This window comes from Balaenoptera physalus (assembly GCF_965194825.1).
Source record: "Balaenoptera physalus genome assembly, chromosome: 10".
Taxonomy (NCBI): domain Eukaryota; kingdom Metazoa; phylum Chordata; class Mammalia; order Artiodactyla; family Balaenopteridae; genus Balaenoptera; species Balaenoptera physalus.
Window position 1 is genome coordinate 24,205,055 of NC_138889.1, and position 25,417 is coordinate 24,230,471.

General features: G+C 36.5%; 1 protein-coding gene across 1 annotated transcript in view; it reads left to right on the top strand.

Annotated features, from left to right (window-relative positions):
- The window catches only part of LOC309636468 (ankyrin repeat domain-containing protein 17-like), a gene marked incomplete at its 3' end in the record, with an annotated part of 41,208 nt that overhangs the window by 11,202 nt on the left and 4,589 nt on the right, over window positions 1–25,417 (top strand). Inside the window, exons 2-11 of the mRNA XM_082409610.1 lie at window positions 3,987–4,140; window positions 9,554–10,006; window positions 13,588–13,735; window positions 13,998–14,145; window positions 15,312–15,545; window positions 18,342–18,436; window positions 20,378–20,615; window positions 21,976–22,167; window positions 22,521–22,654; window positions 24,846–24,933. Of these exons, the coding sequence (XP_082265736.1) occupies window positions 9,867–10,006; window positions 13,588–13,735; window positions 13,998–14,145; window positions 15,312–15,545; window positions 18,342–18,436; window positions 20,378–20,615; window positions 21,976–22,167; window positions 22,521–22,654; window positions 24,846–24,933 (1,417 nt within the window). The 5' untranslated portion in view covers window positions 3,987–4,140; window positions 9,554–9,866. The remainder of the gene's footprint in view (window positions 1–3,986; window positions 4,141–9,553; window positions 10,007–13,587; window positions 13,736–13,997; window positions 14,146–15,311; window positions 15,546–18,341; window positions 18,437–20,377; window positions 20,616–21,975; window positions 22,168–22,520; window positions 22,655–24,845; window positions 24,934–25,417) is intronic.

The following is a 25,417-nucleotide window of genomic DNA, read 5'->3' on the forward strand; positions in this document are numbered from 1 at the left end:
AATAGACATCCTTTCCTATTCTTTTCTTTCATCCTAATGTCTTTTTAAAAATCTATATATAGAATTTCATAGTCACTTGAATCTACTGATTTTTAAGTTATCAAGTTTTTCACATATCAAGAATAGTGGGCTTTAAAAATCAATATGAAAACTTTTATGGATGGGAATTCCCTGGCGGTCCAGTGGTTAGGACTCCGGGCTTTCACTGCTGAGGGCACGGGTTGGATCCCTGGTCAGAGATCTAAGATCCCACAAGTTGTGCTCCGCGGCCAAAGAAAAAGAACTTTTATGGAGACGTTTTAAATCAATAAGAAAATATATTTGTTCTGCTCTTAGTATCCCTCATGAAAAGATTGAGATGCATTTTTCTTAGTAAATTTTCACCAAACTTAGTTAAGATACAATGTGGCATAAGGGGACCTTGTGTCAGAAAATCACTTTTGATTGAAATTTAATACCTTCTGTGATCTAACTTGTAGGTTTGACTTTTCCTATAGTAAACCCTGTATTCTAGCATATAGAAATTTTATGCTTATCTACCAGTGCTACACTCCTTCTTCTCTTTTTTTCTTATACCAATTAGTTATTTTGGTCAAAATCCTTTCATAGTCTTTCTGCATGCATTGTCTCCTTTAAACAGTTTTAGTACCTTTGATATGTACTTTTGGTTTGGCACTTTGCACTGCTCTTTGATATCTTTTGTTTTCTAAAACCTTAATCTGAAACATTATTTAATTTTTCACCTGTTCATTTTAACCTGTGTTCATTTTTCCATGATTATTTCCTCTTTTTTTTTTTTTTTTTGTCTTCTCCCATTGGGTTGAAAAATTGTAGGTATTTTAACAGAGAAAATTTCATTGGGATGCAACTTTTTCTCTAGAAAGACTCATTGTCTGGACCATGGTTAAATATAGGAGGACATAGTTTTTACCACTCTATAATATTGAATCACATGTGTCTATGATAACCAAACCATGCTGAAAAGTCCCCTTCCTAATGTATAACACTTACGCTTTCACTACTGCCTTTAAAAATAAAAGTTTTTAAAAAATGATTGTCTCGCGAGCTCGCCAGCCTGCAGGCGGGTCGCTACCGGGCGTGGAGCCGGGCGCCCGGGGCGATGGGTGAGTACAGGAAGCGGCCGAGAGGAAAGCACGGGGCTCCCCCGGCCTCCGCGTGGAGTGAGTGGAAGCACGAAGGAGGGTCTGAGGAGGCCGCCTGCACGGCTCTCTGGCGCGGCCGTTGAGGACTCACCACCCCCCGCCCTCCGCGCGCGCAGTGCGCCCCCCCCCGCCCGGTGCGCCCCGCCGTTCCCGCGCGCGCCGTCCCGGGTGGGACCTGCAGCCGCAGGGCCCAGCTCGTGCCTCCCAGCTCTGCCGCACGCTGCCCTGCTTCGCTGGGCCGGGAGCGCCGTCCGACTGCCGGAACGAGCCTTTCCGGCTGAGGAGGCAGTGCGTTCATTTGGGCGCGCCCCGGGAAGGAAGGTGCCTCCCGGCGCGCATCGAGAGCGGGGCGGGGAGGGGCCGGGCTTTGCCTGCGGCCCGGGAGAGCGGCGTTGGGACCGCGGAAGGGCGCCTGCCCCCTCGGGGTCTGGGATTCCGGGACCCCTGGCTCCGTTGAATGTCCGGGACGGAAGGGGCCTGGTCGACCCCGTCCGCCACCCTCCCCTCCCCCTTACCACAGACCGGGGAAATGGACGCCTGGAGAGCGGAAATCCAGTTATCAAAGTTGCCTCCAGAAGAGAGAACCTAACAGACCTAACAATGGAAGAAATTGAGAAAGTTATCAAAAAGCTACCATCCCCCAAAACACCAGTCCCAGACGGTGTTTCAGGTGAATTCTTTTAACTTTCAAGAAAAAGATAATGATAAGATTTAAATTGTTCACCAGCTTAAAGAAGGAAAAATGACAGATTTCTTTTACAAAGCCAGTGGAACATTGACACCTGAACTTGACATGAAGATAGTACTGAAATTGGAAACTTGGTTAAAAAAATCCTTCCCGAGGAAGATCTTAAGCAGAGTTAACGTGTTTCTTTTGGTATTTCTGATTGGAATAAATTTTTTTTAAGTCCAAAAAAAAAAATTATTGTCTTTTTCTTAACTCCCTCCTATCGTATAGGTATTTAAGGTTAATACATAGCAAAATTTTTGAAAATTTTCAAATATTTACGGAGATTATTTTCAGTGTTCTGTGTCTATTTATATTTGAAATACTAGAAATCTGAAATGTTATTTCATATTAAACTGCATTAGCTTAACGGAAATTTAGAAAGAAGCATATTATTTCCCCCTAAATTTAACATTCAATATTAAATATGTATTGATTAAATATAGGATTTATGCCTGGTTGCTAGACAGGTGACTTTTAAAGAGGGAACAATAGAGTTTCTGATGTTATGTTGGTTAAGAATTTTATTTCCGAAGTTTTAAAATCTTATTTCTGACAGCTAGATACTAGGCGTGAGGGTAATTGTGTTCCAGGTTGTTAGTAACTTTTCTATCTATTTTAGTTATTACAGTTTTAGAAGTACTTTAGACTTGTGAAATAAATTTCACCTGATCATGTTAGTGATTTTTACATAATAATTATCAAATTTTGATCAGCAAACTAAAGAATTATATCTTTATACCTATTGGTAAGTAGCACTATGACAAGGGATGTCAAAACAAAACTTTTCCCCATGTCTTAAGAGTTGCTCTTTTCTAATTCTTTACATTTCTTTTAATTGAGTCTGGTCTATGTTACTGTATCAGTGGGTCTCAGTGTAAGGTCTGCAGCCCTCTCAAGTTCCCAGAAATCATTTCAGGATGTTCAAGAGGTCAAAAATGTTTTCATCCCAATACTAATATGGTATTTGCCTTTTGACTGGGTTGATATTTGCACTGATGATACAAAAGCAATGGTAGGTAAAGCTGCTGGCCTCTTAAGGCCATGGCACCAAATTGTGCTACTATCATTGTAGTTATCACTGCCATATACTCACAGTTAAAAAAATAAAATGAAAGGCCAGTTTCACCTGAAGAATAATCTTGATAGAGCAAGAAATATTAATTTTTTGAAATTTCCACTTTGGAATACATGTCCTTTTAATGTTATTGTGTGACAAAATGGGAAGTACACATAAAGCACTTATGCATATAAAAGTATGGTGGTGTTTGAGGGAAAAGCACTTGGGCTTTTTTGAGATGTGAGGTGAATAGTCCACTTTTTTTTTCATGAAATGTCTTTTTTGCTGGAAAAATATAAAAGACAGACATACTATGCGTGTCAAACTTGGGCATTTGGCAAATGTTCTCAGAAATGATCGAAGTGAGCCTATTCCTTTAAGGGAAACAATCAACAGTATTTGCCACCAATGATAAAATTAAGCTTTCAAGCACAAACTAGAATTTTGGAAATTTTATTTGCCTGGGCTTGACAGTGTTCCAGTACTTAAAAACTTTTGTAATGAAGCCAGTAGTGATATTAATGTTTTGATTATGTGATATTGTAATTTGATTTCAAATACGGTAAATATTAATAAATATAACCCTTATATGAAGTCCTTGGGAGCAGCACAGTACTTTCTAGGTGTATAAAAATGTCCTGAGAACAAAAGCTTTAAGAACAGCTAATTTAGGTCCTCTACCAAAGTCAAAGGTTTCATGTCTAAGTATTAACCTCATAACCTCTCCCATCCACTAGCCTTCCCCCATGAAATTAGAATAGAAAAGAATACATATGATTTCAGTAAGAAAAGAAAATAGACTACATGTGATATGAATAATACATTCTTAAATTATTCTACAAATGTAATTTTCTCCTTTAAACTGTGGGCTTATCTATCCCTTTGAAATTATTCAGGATTGCATTGTATTTATCATTGATTTTGATGTTAAAATATTTTTCTCTTCTCTTCCTTTTTCTTCTGTTTAATTCTCTTCCAAGTTTCCTTTTCTCCTTTCATTCCTCCCCTTCTTCTTTTTTTGGTATTTGTTTGCTAGGTGGAGTCTTTCATTTTGGATCAGGAGGATTTGGAAAATCCAATGCTGGAAACGGCTTCCAAGTTCCTCTTGTCAGGTGCTGCTGATGGTGCAGACCTCAGGACAGTAGATCCAGAAACACAAGCTAGCCTGGAAGCTTTACTAGAAGCTGCAGGTAAGTCTGCAAACTCTACGTATATAATAAGCCTAATTTTCCAAAGTTCTACATAACTCTTAAAAACTCCGGTTATTATCAATGTATGATGTTGTATATTTAGTATAAGACTATTCATAAAGGTTAATGGATTACTTTCTAGAGCATTACATGCAACATTTCATATAAGCATAGTTTCATTACCAGAATAAAATTGACAGGTTGTTGTAAACCTTATAAACAGAGACTTCTTTGTTAATTTTATTTATTTTGTCTGTGCTGGGTCTCCGTTGCTCCGCGTGGGCTTTCTCTAGTTGCGGCGAGCAGGGCTACTGTGTTGCGGTGTGCGGGCTCCTCATTGCGGTGGCTTCTCTTGTTGTGGAGCACGGGCTCTAGGCGCGCGGGCTTCAGTAGTTGTGGCACATGGACTCTAGAGCACAGGCTCAGTAGTTGTGGTGCACGGGCTTAGTTGCTCCGTGGCATGTGGGATCTTCCTGGACCAGGGCTCGAACCTGTGTCCCCTGCATTGGCAGGCGGATTCTTAACCACTGTGCCACCAGGGAAGTCCAAACAGAGACTTCTTATACAGTTAGTTTTCATTAGTCCTGAATTCCATCTTTGCAAATTCACCTACTTTATAAAATGTATTTATACCCCCAAATTATAGTGCTTTCTCAGTCTTTCATAGAAATGCACAGAATGGTGAAAATTTTGGGTTGTTCTGCGTGCATGTTTTCTGCTGAAGTGATGCTCTCTGCCTTCTTGTTTCAGCTCTCATACTGTAAACAAGTGTCCTTTCCATGGTCTACTTAGTGCCACATTTTCCACATTTTTGTGCCTTTTGTTTGTGATTTCAAATGGCCTCCAAGTATAATGCTGAAGTGCTATCTAGTGTTACTAAATGTGAGAAGGCTGTGATGTGCCTTTTGTAGAATATACGTGTATTAGATAAGCCTCTTCAGCATGAGTTATAGTGCTGTTGGCTGTGAGTTCAATGTTAATAAATCAAGTATAATATATTAAATAAGATTGTATTTAAACAAAAACACACATAAAACAAGCTTATGTATTGACTGGTGAATGCAAATGCTGTGGCCAGAGACTTGCAGGCACCTAGCCCTGTATTTCCCCTTGGAGCAGTGGTTCAGTATTCATTAGTTCAGTGTTCCCAGTGACTTTACAGAACATAACTACCATGAATAATAAGAATCGACTGCGTATAATTCCCTCCAATTTTTTGTCACAGATTGTCTTTTAAAACCTTGTAAAGTGAATCATCATTATATTTTTGTAAAGTGGATCATCATTATATTGTGCTCATAAGAAGTGTTTTAATTAGAGTTTATATACATAACCAAGAGTAAGCATCATGATATGTAATATGCCTTAAATATAAGGGAACAGTAACTCTAAATCTCTATGATCATTTAAAATAACCACATTTTCTTAACTTTCCTAAAGTGGACATAAATCTATGGTGAACATTAATTGTTCATGGCTTGAGCACCCTGAACCAATGCTAGATTCTGTACATTCAGTGCATATAAACTGATATTTCATTATAGCATAAAACTGACCTATTGCTGTTTGATAATCCTTTCAATAAATATCTCAGAACACAGCATCTAGATATTTGAAGGACTCATGGTTAAGTTTGATTTCTATCCTGGGTAAAATTCTAGAATGGATTATTAAGGGAATCTTGACCAAATACCGATGAAAACATAGTAGGGGCACACGCAAGGTTCTTTCCTTGAGTATGGAAAATTGTACAGGGTAGCAGTGATATAATTTAGCATTTGCCTGAAATTTGATGTTGCTTTAGGAGTTTACCTGAGAGAAATGAGGATTGTGAAATTATTTGAAACCATGTCATAAGAGGAACAGGGAATGTTTCTCCTGAAGATGAGAAGACTCAAGTTGAATATAAGAAGGATATTTGTTTTCTGTGGTTCGAAGAGGCAGAACCAGGCTTAAAGAGGCTACATGAAGGTAGATTTCAGCTGAAAGGAGCTACTTTTGGAGGTAGAGTTCCTTTTTATAGGATGCTAATAGTTGCTTCATTTTTCTCATTTCTGTGTTTATTCCCTTTTTTTCCCCGTTTTCTTTATAATAGGTAACAATCAATCAAGGTGTCAGTTAAGCTGAGTTCTCATCTGTAGGCTGTAGAAGAAAATCCATTTCCAGGTTTATTATTGTTGGCAGCAGAATTTAATTCCTTGGAATTGTGGGACTGGGATCCTGATATTCGTACAGACTGTCAGCTGAAACTGCTCTCACCTCTTTGAGGTCGCCCACATTCCCCCCATCTTCACATCAGCATGGCATGTGGAATCCTTGTGCTTTGAATCTCTGATTTCCTTTTCTCCAACCAGCCAAAGAAATCTCTTTGGTCTTCCTGCGGTCATGTGATAAGGTCAGGTCCACCCAGATAGCCTTCTTATCTTCAGGTCAACTATGCCATATAGCATAACCTAATCATGGGGATAAAATCTATCCAATTCACAGTCCCAAAGATTATATAGAGTGTGTACACCAGAGCTGGGTCATCTTGGGAACATTTTAGAATTCCTAGTTTACCAGTGATTGGACAGAAGCCTCTCCATTTCTTTGAGAACCCCCAAATGTCAATATCTTTAAGTCTTTTCTCTGTGGCTGTTTAATTTCTTGAGAGACACATCTGCCTGTTTCTGTCTAGTGAATTATAAATGCTGGCTGCCAGCATTTGGGGAGCTGAGAGTAGAAAAGGGGCTAAGGATCTCACTGTTTATCATGCATACGTTCACTTAATCCTCATTTTCAATTTAGTATTATCTCTTCCTCATCTATAGCCAATATCTTCTAGCCCAGGGTCTTTCTGGCTTAGTCTCTTTAGAGAATAATTATCTGGCTGTGCAGTTTGGGATGGAGTCTTAAATGTCTGACTGCTCCTCACAGGTGTTCAGCCAGTCTCTCTGTTTTCCAACCCAAGCCTCACCCTGAACCTGGAACCTGTATATAACTCCTGAGTCCTATTGGGCTGATCACTTTGTTTCTCACTGATTTCTATGTTTCTGCTTATTCTGTTCTACTAAGTCAGTTAATCTCCTCTTTACTATGTCTTCATGAATATTAGCATTGATTTATAAATTTCTTCTAGTTTTATCAAAGATGGAGTTCCTGTTGTATTTTAGTTCTCCTTTGAGTAAGTTCTGAGAAGAAAAAGGGGGGAAATAATTGTCTTAAAATCATCTTGAAATCAGAAATCTAGGTAATCATTTAATACACCTTTTCTCTGAAATTATATGGTTCTGTTCAATTGATTAAATGTCATAACTTGGAAAGAATAATTTGGTCATCGTGTATCTTTTCTGTTATTGATCTTCACTGATTAATATCTAATAATTGAATAAGACCAGTAAAAAAGATCACCATAATCCAGAGTAGCTAGATAAATTCATTTCCAATCACTGTTTATTTATTTGAAAGGTTACTATGTATTTCTTAGGTTACTTCCTAGTTATTTTTACTAAAATAGTTATCTTTACTTATGAAGATATGAGAAGTTCATAAAAATTTAATATGGAATATTTTATTTTAAATGTTATTTTTTTTTTAAAACAGGGATTACTTTCTTCTGATCCGGACGTATCCTCTTGTTTAGTTCTTTTTTGTCACTGACAAATAGTTGTTATATAGCCCATCTGAGTTGGCTAAAATATTGGAGCTAATTCTCTCATGTGAGAATGCATCTGTGATATTGGTCTCAATAATGTTAGGATACTTAACTAACCACAGATATCTTATTGAATAAATACTACTATAGCACGTTCAGACTACAGTTGGCTTTTAATATTAGTGACACAAATTATGCATGCAGTAGGTATCAGTCTTACCAGATTAAGACTGTTTTTATCCTTTGTACATCTTGATTGTAGCAGACACTAAATTTGACTGCTCTGAACATTTGTTATATCTAAATATCTAAAATCAGAAATGCTTTTTGCCATATTTATTCCATAAGATGTAATATTTCATATCTTGGATTTGTCAGAAGGAAAAGCAAACGCGTATAAAGTTTTTTTTTTTTTAATATTCGTCTCACAAATGACTTTTATTTATTTATTTATTGGCTGTGCTGGGTCTTCGTTTCTGTACGAGGGGTTTCTCTAGTTGCGGCGAGCGGGGGCCACTCTTCATCGCGGTGCGCGGGCCTCTCACTATTGCGGCCTCTCTTGTTGCGGAGCACAGGCTCCAGACGCGCAGGCTCAGTAGTTGTGGCTCACGGGCCTAGTCGCTCCGCGGCATGTGGGATCTTCCCAAACCAGGACTCGAACCCGTGACCCCTGCATTGGCAGGCAGATTCTCAACCACTGTGCCACCAGGGAAGCCCCAAGTTTTTTTAAAATAAACTTCAAACACAAACTTATATGATATTATTGAGTCCTTCCACTATTAAAAGAAATCTGTACAGATATGTCTCTTATCACTTGGGAGATCTTTTTGGTCTTTGTCTTAGTTAAATAGTTTGTTTTAAAACCTCTAATAGTGTTTCTTAAACCTTAATTGGGTTTGAATCACTTGGGGATCTTTTTTAAAAATGCAGGTTATTGATCAGTGAATTTTAGGGTCTCAGATTCTGCATTTCTAACAAGCTCCCAAGTGACAGTAATGCTTCTGTCAGTAGTTCATGAACCACATGTTGAGTAGTGGGGTTCTGTAATATCCATTATAACATTAGATGTTTTATCTTCAAGTTAGAGCAAAGGTTCTTAATCCTGGCTGTGCATCAGAATCTCCTTAGAGCCTTTAAAGTATGTAGATCCCTAGGCCTTCCTTTTACTTACTGAATTCTATCTTTAGATATAGGAGAGTTCAGCGTCTGTACTTTTGAAAGGCTCCACTGATGGGCAGCCTGGATTAAGCAGCACTGAGTTTAGAATAATAAAGGTTAGAGATCAGCTTGCTTTATAGTGATATGTAGAATAGCAACAAGTTGTGTTTCATGTACATGGTAACTAACCATTTCTGCTTCTGAAATTAAAAAAAAATGTGTCTATTCTGCATATTTTTTAGATATGGTGTTTTTAGACATGATTTTGGGTGTATGTAGTAAATTGTAGTCGTAATTTGAAGCAAATAGGTACTCATAGATAGGTGATCTTTTCTATAACCTATAATGTCTTATATGGCCATTTTTTGGTCACAAGTGGTAGTAGCCCAACTAAACATTCTTAAACGAAAATGGGCATTTACCAAAGGTATAGGGATGGTGCTGGCTTCTGGCACTACTAGTGTCAATGAGTCAAATATAACTTGATCAGAACTGTCTCCTTCCTATTTCTCTGCTCTCCTCTCCTCTATGTTGACTTATTTTGGGTAGTCTTTTTCTCTTTGTGGTGATAAAAGTGACCAAATAGCTCATGACTCACAATTTAGCAACCTTTGAGCATAGGTTCTTCTTGCAAACGTACGGCAGAAGTCTGAGTGAGGACACCCGATTGTCCCAGCATAGACCAACGACCCATTTCTAGAAGCAGAGAGTCACAGAGTTGAGCACTTATGGGCCACATGGAAGGAATAAGACTACTAGAAAACTGGAGAACAGGGATTTCCCAGAAGATTCTGGCCAGGCAATATATATGTCCAGTGTATCATTTGGAGTTTAACATAAATAGAGTTAAGTAACTTGAATTTTGCTTTGTTTCTCCTTTTGGGTATATCTGAATTGGTGTGAAAATAATAGAATAAGAATAGGCAAATTATCTATGGCTGATGGTAAAGCCTTTGCAGATCCTGAAGTGCTTCGGAGGTTGACATCATCTGTTAGTTGTGCGTTGGATGAAGCTGCTGCTGCGCTTCCCCGTATGAGAGCTGAAAGCACAGCAAACGCAGGGCAGTCGGACAAGTAAGTGTGTTTCCACTGTGATCAGTATAAAAACATTTTCTTAAAAATAATTAAAATAGCTAACATTTACTGAGCATGTATTTTGTGCCTGGCACTATGCTAACCACTTTACCTGTGATATCTTACTTATACTCACGAAAAGCCTTAGGCATGGATTTTGTTTTTATTCCCATTTTACTCATGAACAGCTGAAAAGAAGTAACTTAAGATTGAATAGGTAACAAGTAGCAGAGGCAGGACACCAGTGTCTGTCTGACTACAAGGCTGACTCCTTAGCCAATATGTTATAAAAGACCTTTTGCTTATTTAGATTTTGTTTTCTTTTAATGTTTTGGTGACAAAGTAAATGATTTCTAATTAGTCATGCCATTTTCTTCTTCATGTGCATAGTTCTGACCATTTTAAAGGGCAGGGTTTTTATTTGTTGATTTGTTTTATGAATGTTCAAAAACGTCAAAGATCTAGTTTCCGTAACTTGAATGTAAGTGGGTTCCAGGGATGTTATTTTTATTTGTCCTATAATTCCTTTTATATAATATTTCACGTTTAATAAGAACTCAGTAAATATTTTCTGACTTGGCCTTTAAAGTTTTTCTGATGATGTTATGCAATAAAAAACAATCACACCATGTTGTATATAAAACAATTATGGATAGTATAATGAAAAATACAATGCCAAGGAAGCAGCTGGAAGAGAACCATTAATACATGTTACTGTCGTCACCCTTCAGAGGCTTCTTTTTTTTTCCTTTAACTGAAAAGAAGCCATTAAGCCATTTTATTTACAGTTGACTCTTGAACAACACAGGTCTGAATTGCACAGGTCCACTTATACACAGGTTTTTTTTCTTTCTTTTCTTCTTTCTTCTTTTTTTTTTCTTTTGTCCACGCCACGTGGCTTGTGGATCTCACTTTCCCGACCAGGGATTAAACCCAGGCCATGGCAGTGAAAGCCGAATCCTAACCACTAGACTACCAGGGAACTCCCAGCACAGGTTTTTTTTAGTGGTGAATACTACATTGCTGCACAGTCTGTGGTTGGTTGAATCCATGGATGCAGAAACGTGGATATAGAGATATGGAGGAACTGCATTTATGGAGGGCAGACTGATTAAGTTATTTGCAGATTTTCAGCTGAGTGGAGTGTGGTTACCCCTAACCCCCGTGTCGTTCAAGGGTCAACTGTATTTTAGCAGTTCCCTTTAAATAGTTGAAAAAATGAGAATACTCTTCTATATATGAGTTTAGAGAATAAAAATAGCACTCAAGAATTGTCTTTTATATAATAGTGTTTTTATGCAACATCTTTTAGTATTAACAAGAGTGTGAATTTGCTGTTTCTCTGAACTCTGTGTTTGTCTTCATTCATCTAAGTTTTCCGTTTTTATTAATTTATTTTATCATCCTTCTCATAGATTGACTCTCCTTCTTTAGTTAACTTCCAGTTCTATTCCTTAGTTAACGTTCAGTTTTTCTAGCCTACGATATTATTGATATTCTCCAGATATTTTTTCATGTGCCTTCTGGGACTGGCAAGACACCTTGAAGAGTATATTAAAGCTAGTTCAAGCAGGAAATAGAATAGAAAAATAAAGAGTCATAGATTCTTTGGCACTGACACTACTAAAAGTGATCAGCAAAACACTAGACCATGTTTGTGACAGTCATATTTGTTCAGCAAAGCTTGAGAAACAGTGGTGCGCAGTGGGTGTTATGTGCCAGGTTTTACATTAGTTAAGTGTGGTGTCATGTGCCAGATTTAACATACCCTTTGCTCAGAAGTTGTGAAGTTCAACTGTTGCTAGAGTAGTTCCTGAAAGGCTCTTTTAAAGCTAACACACCTAAGGAAATTGAATGAAAGTTCAAATGGGAAAATAAAGGAGGATGTGTGCCTGAGGGGGAGAGAGAGAATGAGAGACCACCCGAAAGGGAGAAAAAGTATGTTCTTCTACATGAAATGTCTTGTGGGAGGGATTTGTCCTGAACTTACTTAAAGGTGATAGAGAACATTGAGTCTAGAGACTCATTGCCTATAAAATGGGAAATTAAGAGACAAACTTATTAAGTGCTATTTGAGACTTTCACTTTGGCAGGGGACAGTACAGTTAACAGGTAGACAAAATATATAGTGTGGCATACAGTGATAATGATTATGGGCAGAAGAAATTGAATGGGGAAGTGCTAAGGCAGTGTTTGGGGTCAGGGATCATGTTGCATTTTTAAGAGGGTAGTCAGGGAAACCCTCCTTTAAAGGGTGGCTTTTTAGCAAAGACCTGAAATAGATAAGGCAGTGAGCTGCGCCTGAGAGAAGCTTTTTTGTCAGAGGGATAGCAGATACATAAATCTTGGAGTTGCAGCTTAATTAGCATTTTTGATGAAAAACGGGAAAGCCAATTTGGCTAAAGCGGAAAGAGTAAGTGAGAATAGTAGGTGATGAAACCAGAGAAGTAAAAGGAGGAGTTTGAGATCCTACCACTGGACAGGTCTTACAAGGATTCTGACTTTTACTGTGGGTAAGGTTAAAGGCCAGTGGAGGATTCTGAGCAGAGGAGTGACAGGTCTACTTCCTTTTAAGCAAGATCTCTCTGGCTCCTTCACTGAAAAGAGCCTGAAGGAGAGCAAGGGTAAAAGCAGGGAGACTGCTTAGGAGACTTCGCCATAATCTTGGCTAAGGATGATGGTCTTAAAACTGGGTGGTAGTGATAATATGGGTGTAGAAAACAGGTTATCCATGGATGATGGCTTTAGTACCTGAAGTGACAGGGCCACGTTTTAAGAGGAGGTTGTAAGAATTGAGGTATATTTGAAATAAAGAGAATATTAATGAAGAGACTTGGATTTAGTGTTTTTCTAAGAATGACTTGTAGCCGCAAGTGAAGGAATCTTTAGAAATGTCCATAGTTGAAATTCTTTTGGAAGATTTACAGGGCAAATGCTTTACTCTAAATATAACTTTCTGTTGTTCCACCACTTTTTCCACTCTCCTTTTGCTTGAATTAAGCCTTTTCCTTACCTGGATATTTTTCATACTTCCCCAAAACATGATGGCATAAGTAAATACTTCAAAAAAAGAATCTCCTTCTCAGTTATTCATAGATTAGTCAAAATTACATGCTCACAACTTTCCTATCTGATTTCCCTTTACTTGATTGAAGAACTCAGATAGGTGTTTATAATTAGTAAAAGTTTTACCCATTTCATTAAATCTTATAAAATTGTTCTAGTGACTAAACAAACAGAAGTGTAATTATAACTTGTATTTCCTTCATGTGATTTTTCTATACAATTTTATATTTTAAAATTTTGGATTTTTCCCCTACTTATAGTAAATTAGACTTTATCTTTCAGTTACATGACTGAAAACATTTTGTAATGTGGATAATTTTAATTCAGTGACTTTTATATGTAGATTTTAAAAACTCAGTGAACTGAATCATTTTATTTTCTTTTTGTTATGAGTCATATTGAAATAATGATTCTTTTTAGCACTACTGTCCAGATTAATTTCAAAAATCAACACTTATGCTGGGCAATATTTTATATTCTTATATCCTGATATTACAATATTCTTCCCCCAATAGCCGCAGTTTGGCAGAAGCCTGTTCAGAAGGAGATGTAAATGCTGTGCGAAAGTTACTCATTGAAGGGCGAAGTGTAAATGAACACACTGAGGAAGGGGAGAGCCTCCTTTGTTTAGCTCGTTCTGCTGGATATTATGAGCTTGCACAGGTTTGTATTATCAAAATAAAGCTCACAGTTTTTTGATTGTTTTGTGTTAATTTGGACTGTGTATTAAGGAAATAATAAAATAAAATCAACCATCAGGCTCATTTCAAGAAATAGTTTTGTTAGATACATTTTTTTTGTTTATTGGTTCTTTTGCTTATTGGCTCTGTAGTATGACTAGGTAGGTGTTAACATAAATATATGTTCAAAAAATTTTGATGAAAATACCGTTTTCTAATATCCTTTCAACTTTTTCTTTCATAAGGTTTTGTTGGCAATGCATGCCAATGTGGAAGATAGGGGGATCAAAGGTGACATTCCACCTTTAATGGCTGCTGCTAATGGAGGACATGTTAAAATTGTGAAGTTGCTGCTACCTCATAAAGCTGATGTCAATGCACAGTCTTCAACAGGTTATGCATACTTCTTTTTCAGTTTTTAAATATTAACACCCTCTGATAGTAATTAATTCACATGAAAGTGATCATTAGTGATGCTTTTGCTGTTATCAATGCTGCACATTTGTATATATCTGTGCATTAGGCTTAAAGTACATAGAATGTATTTTGAATGAAATTTCTCCTGTTTTGTGTATGAGTGCTATTAACTGGCCTTGGTTCTTTTCTATTAAACACTGGCCCAGTTAAAAGGACCATCCTCTTGGAAGTGGAGAGGATGGTCTCCACCTCTCAAACCCAAGTTTCGTATTTATCAGGGGAAAATGGAAGGGAAGGTAGGGCGAATAAGAAGGGGATATGCAACAGAAGGCAGGTCTGTCATTGCCTAGTGTTAATAAATTGCGGCCTATAGAAAAAGAAAGTATTATGAAAACATTGTGTTACACAAGAGACAATGTTAACCTAAATCAGTTTTTTTTTCCTTTCAAATTTGGGCATAGATGGATTTGTGTAAAAGCTCTAAAATATATGAAAATATATTTTGTGTACTTCCTTCATGCAAGATTTTTAAATTTATTAAATATTTTAAATCATTTTAAAGGTCTGCATGTTCTGGTTTGAGGGGGTTTTAGGAATTCTTATTTTACCCAGAAGTTAACTTTTTTTCCCCTGTAACATGGGAGATTTTTATCATTATGAGGGAATGTTTTTGAAATTATTTTAACTTTGGCCACCAGTTAACTGATGTGTAAAGTTGTAGTGAAAACAGTACGTGATTAAAAGTAACGGTATGAGGTATATCTATATATGATGAATAATTATAATCCAAAGAAAAAATATAGCTTGGGAAACATTTCTCTGATTAAAGTTAGAATCAGTGTAACTTTTTCCTCATGTGGGAAGTTAGTTTCAGAATTGCTCAGTGCTTTTATAACTCTACAATTGTGATAAGTGTATCTGATTTTCCACATGTGTTTGACCCTGATTTTTAAATGGAAAGAATAGGGAGTTGATTTCAGTAAGATAAAATGTAATGAAGAAAAGAATTATATACATAAGTGTAATAGCTAAATTTATTAAGATTATAGTCTCTCATTTCAGTTTTGTCTTTGATACTAGATAAACCTCTGTTTTATTTTGGTATTTTATGTTGATGTCTTTGTTTTTCTTCATTCAAATAGGCAATACAGCACTTACATATGCTTGTGCTGGAGGTTATGTAGATGTTGTAAAGGTGCTCTTGGAATCCGGTGCTAGTACTGAGGACCGTAATGAAAATGGTCATACTCCTCTTATGGAAGCTGGAAGTGCTGGACATGTGGAAGTAGCCAGATTGCTGCTAGAAAATGGGGCTGGCATTAATACGCATTCCAATGAATTTAAAGAGAGTGCCCTTACGTTAGCTTGTTACAAAGGTACAGTAAAGAACTTGTTTTTTTAAACAAAGTTTTTAAACTCATGCAATGACAGTTACTTCATGTAGAATGGTTAGTCACTTAAAATAAAAAATAAAATATGGTAATAGTACATTATAAATAAGTGTTTAAAGTGTTTTAGAATTTAAAAGTTTAATATATAAACTTTATATATTAAACTTATAAAATATACACTCAATATTATAAATATTGTCAATGAAAAATGACTGTTGATCCAGTTGTTTTATTAGAAACAGTTATTTAATTTTAATATGCACTGTATTTTTTAATGATTTTGCTTGTCAGAGTATCTTGCTTGGTTTACACAAAAGAATCCAGAAGTATTTCGCCTGTAAATGTAAAGTAAATGCAATAAAAGCTAGAATGAGGGGCTTCCCTGGCAGTCCAGTGGTTAAGACTCCGCGCTTCCACTGCAGGGGGCGTGGGTTAGATCCCTGGTAGGGGAACTAAGATCCCACGTGCCGCGCGATACGGCCAGTAAAGAAGGAAAGAAATAGAAGCTAGAGTGATTTATTAACAAGAAGGTGCTTAAGCTATTTCTCATGATACCAAGAAGAAAGGAAGAAAATTGAAGAGAAAGGAGGATATACGAAAAGAAAAATAAAGAGTGGTGTGGAGGGAGTTTGTATTCCAAAGAACAATTTTAGAGTATCATCAACACGTTTAATAAAGTTAGAAGGAAGAGCTGGTAGAAATTGAGAATACCTACCAATATATAGCTGTACAAAGGGGGTACATAGTGTTCTAAATGATGTCAATCAACCTGAAAATATTGATAATAGAGTCAAATATCTTCTTTTGGGGGGGGCAAGATAATTGTCTGGAAAGATACTTGGTCTTCAGCTAGTTAATCTAGATTCTAGATTCTAAAAAGACAGCCACAGAGCCAGCCGTTTTTCGGAATCAACCTTTTTGACAGATAAATTGCTATAAACTAAGAAACTTTTTGAAAAGAAAATTTCATGAAATTTTATACCTGCATAGCCATTCACTTCAATGTTTTCTACCATCTGCAGCTGTGTCATGATTGTATCATAAAATAAGTGATACATTTTTGACCCAGAGGCATCAAGAAAAAGCTCTTGCAAGGCAAGGTACAAAAGTGAAGGAGGCACTCACTCTCAATGGCTGAATCTTCACGTACACTAGCTTGTGAGTGAATGTCTCCTGAAATTTTGCACCCAGGGCTTTGATTCCTTCCCCCTTGTGTTGGCCCTCCTGTTGTTTTGTTTCATTCTATCAGTACTTCAGAGTGGCCAGGGTTTTGTTAGGTCTTTTGGAATCACTTCACTTAAAAAACATGGCTAAAATACTCCTTAGCCACATAAATGACTAAAATTTAAGTTAAATGTAAAAATGTGCTCTAAAGGACTTTTGATTATCTTGTGTTACAGATAATTCAGATTAAGGGTACTTAGGAAGCACACCTGAGATCTCTTACTTCTCCAGTTGTGTTTAGTAGTTACACAGAGGTTGATCTTCATTGGGAGGGGAGGAATTAAGCCTTGGGACAGCCTCTCCAGGGCAGGCTGATTGGGTGGCTCTGTCTCACCTTTCCATCAAATACTTTTGAAACCGGAACTAGCTCCATTTTGCTACTGAGACCCAGCTGGCCAATGAGCTTTGACATGGGGCTATGTATAACTACTCTTCCCTCTGTCCTATGCTTGTAGCCCCACCATGCTGAGGTTGGGGCTTGTAGGCTTTCGTTAGAGAAACTGGATATAGAACTGAGCTGGTGGAGAACATCTCTACTGCTTCCAAGGATCCATGGACACTCTTACTTTCCTCTATTTCTGGTGACGTCTCTTAGGATACAGATTGACAAGGAGGAGATGGGGAAGGGATAGAATTCAGGCTGAGACTAAGCACTGATGTGGATCTTTGGGAAGGGAGAATGACAGAGAGGAAGGAGAGATCGTTTGTTAACAAAAACAAGGCGTGGCAGGTGCTACACTTATTCACCGGAGTTAATTTGAACTGTTCATGATTCTGCCATCCACTCCTTCCTCCATTCCCAGTTGACTGAAAATTGACTGCAGCTCATTCCGGTTGAAGTTGGAAAAAAATTAGTCACTTTTCTACTGTTTCTTACATAGTATCTGAAGTCCTTTATAAAATATAATTTATGTTCATTGTAACTACTCACAAGGTAATCTTTATCTGAACTGAAGCATATGGTTTATTTGAAACTCCATAAATATATGTGTGTGTGTATATGTATATATATGTATGTGTATATATATATTTATATCTAAATAAATGAATAAATATAAATGGTGTTGTTTCAAGAATATTTTTATATACACGGTTTCCAACTTACAAGCAGGTTGTTCCTAAAATGTCTGTGAGTTAGTTATTGAAACTTAAAGCTCATTTCCTCATAGAAATAACTTCAGTGATGATTATCATCCCAGGCTACTAGGTCACAAAATCTAATTTAGTCTATAGTATAAGTAAAATAACTATGGCATGCCTGGGCCCTAAAAAGGTTGTAGAGGGGATATTCTGGGTGTTGCATTTTAGGGCCACCTTTGCTCACCTACAGCAAGGATTTTAGTAATAGCAGTTTCTAGGGTAACAGGGTAAGGAGTAGAACAGCACAGTTCACTTGTATAATTTGTGTTGGGCAGTTGAGGGTGGCTTGTAGCTGACTTTAGTATTATGGTAATAAATGTATTGCTATAAGTGAAATATAACTTTCCAAAATATTGTAATTTTATTTTTGGGGAATAATAAAATATTTTTAAGTAATCTTATAAACTTTTGGTTTAGGACATCTAGAGATGGTGCGATTTCTTTTGGAAGCAGGCGCAGATCAAGAGCATAAAACAGATGAAATGCACACTGCTTTATTGGAGGCTTGCATGGTAAGATTGGTGAAATACATACATGAAATATATTTATATATTAGGTAGAGACAGAGCCAGTGTATAGTGAGTGAGTGCCGTTTCCTTGGGTTCAAAGATTCTGTTTATCACGACTTGTGGATCAGAACCTCAGCTATCTGAGTTATAAGAGCCAGTTGTGCAATATTAACTTCTATCAGAGGTGCTTTCTGAAGCTTTGTAGCACTACCTTCATTTTCTGGTTTTATGTAATTGGCACAAAAAGTGACTTTTTAAAAGATGGATCAAGGATATTAAAAATGAGAACATAATCCACAGAGTATGCACATAATACTACTAAGTAAAACATGTTCATCAAACCCGTAATGTAAAATTTATGAAAAATTTGAAATTAGAATATTATTTGCATTACATAATTCCCCCTCTGTCATTCTCCTTTCCCAAGGATCCCTTTCCAAAGATTCTCCCTTCCCAAATATCCTCTATCGTGGTCTTTTCTCAGCCCTGAATTCCTCTTTTTAAGAACTATTTTTAAAATTTGTACTTGAGAATGCGTAATTATAGTACTCTTAAACTTTTGTATCTCAGTCTATGACTTGTGGCACAGAAATGAATCAGAATAACATTATAGACAGATTTATGAGAAAAACACACCAAAGATAAAACAGACCCCAAATTAATTTTAAGTTTCTTGTCTCAACTTCCCTTCAGAGAATGATTATTGAAAGGATGTTAAATTTTAATTACTAATTAAAAAAAAATTAAGTAGCCATTTAAGACTTGAGTTATTTTTTGTTTTTCTTATTGCCATACCAGTGTTTGCTTTAGTAACTTATTCTTTTGATTAAACAAGTTTTCTGGGAGGGTTTTGAGTTCCCCATCTGTGAAAATAATATCCTTCTCTAGTGTTGTTGTGAGGATTAAATGACATAATGTGTGTAAGGAACTTAAAACATCCTTGCCACCCCCATTAGAGAAACAAACTATATGTAAATTAAAAAATTAAAGTGGAATATTCTGTAGACCTACTCTGCATGCAATGGAAGTGTTATAAGTAGATGAAAGATACTAGTAGGGGCCATACGTTTGGAGACTTGCTAAGAGAATGAGGTTTTAAACTGGACTTTAAAGGAAATGTAGGAGTTGACTACTTATGGAGGGAGAAAATTCTGACCTAAAGGAACAGCAAAGTAACCACAGTGATAAGACTTTAAAGTTGTGTAATATGGCAAGTACCAAGGCAAAAATGGGCATGACATGTTCAAAAGAAGATGAAATGTCTGTGAGGTAATACAGAAGGAAAAATTGTATCAAAGGAAGAAAGAATGGAAAAGTGAGCCTTGGGGTTGCCAGTATTTAGGGAAACTGTGAGAAAGGGAGACCGGTAAAGAAGACGGAAGATATTAAGAGAGAACTTCTTTTTCTTTTTCTTAATTTTCCCTGGCATTTGATTATCGAGCAACAAAGGAATTACCATGTACATATTGTGTTCCCTTTTCCCTAACACATCATGCTCAATTCCCCCACTCCTCTAAAAAGTATTGGATTTTTCTTTTTCTACCTAGCCAAAACTTTGCTTATCCTTAAGGTTTCTATGAAAATCGTGCTTTCCCTTTCTAAACTTTATGCTTTTAGCATTTAAGCTTATACTATGCAGTGTTGATGTTATCTCACAGTAATCTCTTATTTTATGTGCTTACTGGTTTTTTTTTTTTCTGATGGTTAATAAGCTTTTTGATTGAAGGTATTTTTCTACATATTTTATATCCTCAATTGCTATTTACTACTAGAGTAAACTGTAGATATGTCTTAATTAATGCTTGCTTACTCACCTGTTAAATGTAGATTTATTAATTCTTATTTGAATTGAGATCAGTAAACTTCATTGTATAGCAATTGAGAAGTATTTTTAAAGACTTTTTAATGGTGCTGATTCAGTTTTTTTACTTGCATTGTAATCAGGATGGCCACACTGAAGTAGCTAGGTTACTTCTTGACAGTGGTGCCCAAGTGAACATGCCTGCTGATTCGTTTGAATCACCATTGACGTTGGCTGCATGTGGTGGGCACGTGGAACTTGCGGCTTTACTTATTGAAAGAGGAGCTAGCCTGGAAGAGGTCAATGATGAAGGTTATACACCATTGATGGAAGCTGCTCGTGAAGGACATGAAGAAATGGTGGCATTACTTTTAGGCCAAGGTAACCAATACCAATCAAGACACTAACGCATAAATGTGTAAAATGTAAGATTATGATTTTATAAAATTGAATTTATTTCATTTTTCTATTAGATTTGTAATGAGGTGCTATCACAAAAACTAAAGATGAAATATTTTCTTTGAAAACAGCTCTCATACTGTACTCAATAAAATCAGATGGACTTCTTTAGTATTTAAGAGCTTTCAAGCCATTTTGTGCTGTGTTAATAAAAATAGAAAGAAGTGGGGGTGGGATAGGGTTGTAGGTTATGTGGGGGCATGTATGAGATTCAGCATTTCTGCAGCTAATATATTGAGAGAATGCCTCGTAGGGCAGAATACGTATTAATAAATATTTTCTAGATGTTTCTAGTGTTTCATAAAGTACGCTATGGGAAATCTTGCCATAAGGACTAACTTGATGAGAATGCAAGAATGCATGTATAAGAAGCTGTCAAGGAGCTCGGTACACAGTGGGCTTCTCTTTTGGGGAAAGTGAAACAGTTACTTGACTGTATTAAGATACCTTAAGTTTAGAAGTAATCTCGCATCTCTATCCATATTGGTAGCCTGGTTTTATGTCTCTTTTACTAATAAAGGTTTTGTTTGTACAAATTTAAGAGGAATGGCACATTTTTCAAAAACCTTTTACTGAGAGGTAATATTGACTAGAATTTTAAAAGCATAGTTTTCGGAGCAGACTTCTTCGATTTGAATCACAAATCCACTGCTTGCCGATTTTGTAACTTTAGGCAAGTTTCTAACCTTCTGAGCCTCAATTTTGTTGTCTGTAGGGTTGTTGTGAGAGTTTATAGATGTGTATGAAGCTTTTCGAACACTGTTTGTCATATAGTGCCTGTTAAGTGTTAACTGTGGTGATGGTGGTAGTAGTGATGATGATAATGTTGTTGTGACCTTGGGCAAGTTAGTTAATCTCAATTTCCATAGCTGTAAAGATGGAGCTAACAAAAATATGTAAAATGCTTTAAATATTGCCTGACAAATAACAGCATATTAAATATTATATATTATCATTTTCATCAACATCTTTATCATCATTATTTTGAATCTTTCTAACGAGGGAATGTGGTTTCTTTTCTAAGGCCTTAAATCACATGACTTGTACCTTCTGGCTGAATAAATCTTATTCCAGCAGTGTACATCAAATATGGACTAGTGGATGTGGTGTTGATAGTTTTATTTTTAACTGCCTCCTAGAATAGGAGAGAGGTACTTCATCATTTAGTAAATTAATATAAATGTTCATTTTTGAAGTATAGTTTACTAGGAAATAATCATGTTTTGCTTATCTCTGGAATAAGTTAATGACTTTCTTTAAATAATTAGAATCTTTATTTTAGGAGCAAATATCAATGCACAGGCAGAGGAAACTCAAGAAACTGCCTTGACTTTGGCTTGCTGTGGAGGCTTTCTGGAAGTGGCAGACTTTCTAATTAAGGCAGGAGCTCATATAGAACTAGGGTGTTCTACCCCTTTAATGGAAGCTGCTCAAGAGGGTCATTTGGACTTAGTTAAATACTTATTAGCCGCAGGTAGGCATTTTTGCATTTGGGAGTTTTTTTACATGATTTCTTTAAGTAAAAATATTACAATGCAGATAGCTTTTTTTTGATGTATGATGCACTGAATGTGTATAGAAAAATCATGTGATAAATTTTTTAGTGTATTCTGAATAATTTACCTTATTGCTGTTTGAAATATCTGCAGTTTTAAGTTTAAGCAGTAATCTACTTCTAATTTTTTTTTCTTTTTTGCTTTTAAAGATGCTGACAATATTCTCTATTTCTAGAAATGGATAAGGCTGTTTTGTCTAATTTGAGGAGATATGGCTTATCTAGAAGAAATTTCAGTATCCACATTTGTGTCTTATGATTCTTTTATTAAGGCTGTGTATCTAACACTACTGCAGGAGCTAATGTTCATGCAACAACAGCAACAGGGGATACAGCACTAACATACGCCTGTGAAAATGGTCATACTGATGTAGCAGATGTCTTACTTCAGGCAGGAGCAGATCTGGTAAGCTATGTCACTTTCTAAATCTTAATATTTAAAGCTAAGGCAAGAAATTAATTGAAAGGAGATTATAGACAAAAGGTATTTCTTTACTTCTAATTTTATGTTGGCCTTTTTGCCATTCTTTATCTCATTTAGTCATATTTTTTTCCTATGCTGTTTGGTGTCCATTCTTATTTTCCTTGTTAGCAGGACTATCCAATGTACTACCCCTTTTCCCCTACAAAAAAGGGAAAATTTTGTGTTTGATATGTTAATAATTAATCGTAATAATTAATACAAATTTTCTCTTAAGTACTTAGCTATTTTTAGAAGCTTTTCTGATTTGTCATAAAAAGGCAAATATGGCTTAGAGGCGGCATTTCACTGTCGTTTAGGAAATAAATTGTACCTATACCATTCAAAGCATTATTAAATAAAGGAGTTAAAAAGATAAGTATTCAGTAAATAATATTTTTCCCTCAAATAACTTTTTATTTAGTGAGAAGGATAAAATACTGAGGTCATTTTTAAAAATATTTATTTATTTATTTGGGGCCGCGTTGGGTCGGGCTTTCTCTAGTTGCGGTGAGCGGGGGCTACTCTTCGTTGCGGTGCGCGGGCTTCTCATTGCAGTGGTTTCTCTTGTTGTGGAGCATGGGCTCTAGGTGCATGGGCTTCAGTAGTTGTGGCACTCAGGCTCAGTAGTTGTGGCGCACGGGCTTAGTTGCTCCACGGCATGTGGGATCTTCCCGGACCAGGGCTGGATCCCGTGTCCCCTGCATTGGCAGGCGGATTGTTAGCCGCTGCGCCACCAGGGAAGTCCCTACTGAGGTCATTTTAAGGTAGATTACAAAGAGATGTCATAGGGAAAGGACAGACAGTCAAAAAGCTCAGAAGAGGTGAAGACGTCATCTGAGATGTTATGTTTGGGGCTGGGTAAGGTTTAGAAAGGTAGATACTGTGCTCTTGTTACAAAAGAGATACTCCAGTTGGAAGAAATAGTATGAGTACAGCCTGAGAGGTAGGGAAGAATAAAGCAATTGTGTGTGGGGAAAATAGTCATTCTTCCAGTTTAGCCTGTGAGGGAGTAAGAAAGGTAGGTTTTAGTTAAAACATAAGCACCCGTGTGTTCATGGGGCTGAGATTAATAAGTAAATGTGTTTTCCTGTAGAAGTTCATAGTTTATGACAGAAACTCACATGCAGGCAGAAACAGGCTCCTCAATTAACTGGTTTCTTAACTTAAAATTTACTTAACTTCTCTTTCCTCATTTATGAAAGGAGAGGGTTAAATTAGATTACTGTTGTGGCCTCCTTCAGCTCTGTCTGCGTTGGTACAACGCTTGGAGAACTTATGACGCACATTATATTCTAGCTAGTCATGCGCATATTCCTCTTATTAGGTTTTGAGCTTCTTCAGCTTAGGAACTAAATTTCCAGTGTTTACTACAGTGACTGTGAAACATACAGCAATGTAATCTTGCTTAGTGAATTGCAATGAAAACAACTTAGTGTATGACTTAAGAGAAAAATCATCAGATGTAAGTGTAAAAAATATTGACATATAAAATGCTTTATAAAAGGTGTTTTTTTCTCCAACCTTTATACTGTAAGATCTGAAAATTTTTCCTATGCTGATATTCTGAACTGCAAAAATGCAGCTGGTTCTCCATCCTTTTGAAACCCAGAAATCTCTAGTAATGTCTTATAATTGATGGTATTAAATATCACTAGCCTTGTTATTTTTATGTACGGTAAAATGGAGATAATGGGAAGTCTGTAAAGGCAGAGAGTGATATACTTAGAGAAATTCATACATGTAGGATACAAACTTATGAAAAGAAAATCACTTGTAGTGGATTAGGATAATGTTGATTGTTTGGAGAGGGCTGTGCTAGAGTGCCATTCATTGTTCAAGTTCCACAGTCCTTTTTGTAGAGAGGAGGAAAAATTACCCAGATGGATTTAGATGAGGGTGTAACAATCACATGAATATAACCCCAGTTCTTAATTTATCTATATTTCCATAGAACATGTTTCTAATTTGAGATTGTTTAAATTAAAGAATATATTCCTTGATTTACTTCAAAGCATGTTATTTAATATATTTAGATTCTGAAATTTGTTCAGTTCTCTTCCTTTTGATTTTCATGAAAAAGAAAAATTGTTCATTAGAAATTAAATATCAAGTTAAGTCTGTGTTTTTTAAACAGGAGCATGAATCTGAAGGTGGAAGAACTCCTTTAATGAAAGCTGCAAGAGCTGGTCATGTTTGTACCGTTCAGTTCCTAATTAGTAAAGGTAGGTTTGTGTAAGGCAGTAATTTTTTTCCACAGGTATCTATCCCCTGCCCTTGCGTATTAAGAGATTTACAGGTAAAGGACATTTTGGAGGTGTCACGTGTTAGAGGGATGCTACTGAGATTTTTGTGAGTGGGTAGTTGATAAACATCCTGCAACACATAGAACCATTCCAAACTGTGAGGAGTTCTGATACCGAATACCACCCTTGTTAAAAACCATTTCAATACAGAAAAATTTCTCTATGTAAAAAACTTTGAGGGTTTAGATACCTTGAAGTCTTTTCTGTTCGTGTAATAATATATCTTGAAACCTGGATTTTTATGTTGTTTCTGCCACTGATTAATTTGAGGGCAAGTCACTTTTCTTCTTTATATTTCCTTGGGCCTAAGTTTCCTTCTTTGTAAAATATAGAGAGGTGGTCATAAATATAGCACCCCCCAAAAAAATCAAAATTGAAATGGAACAAATATGCCAAAAATGCA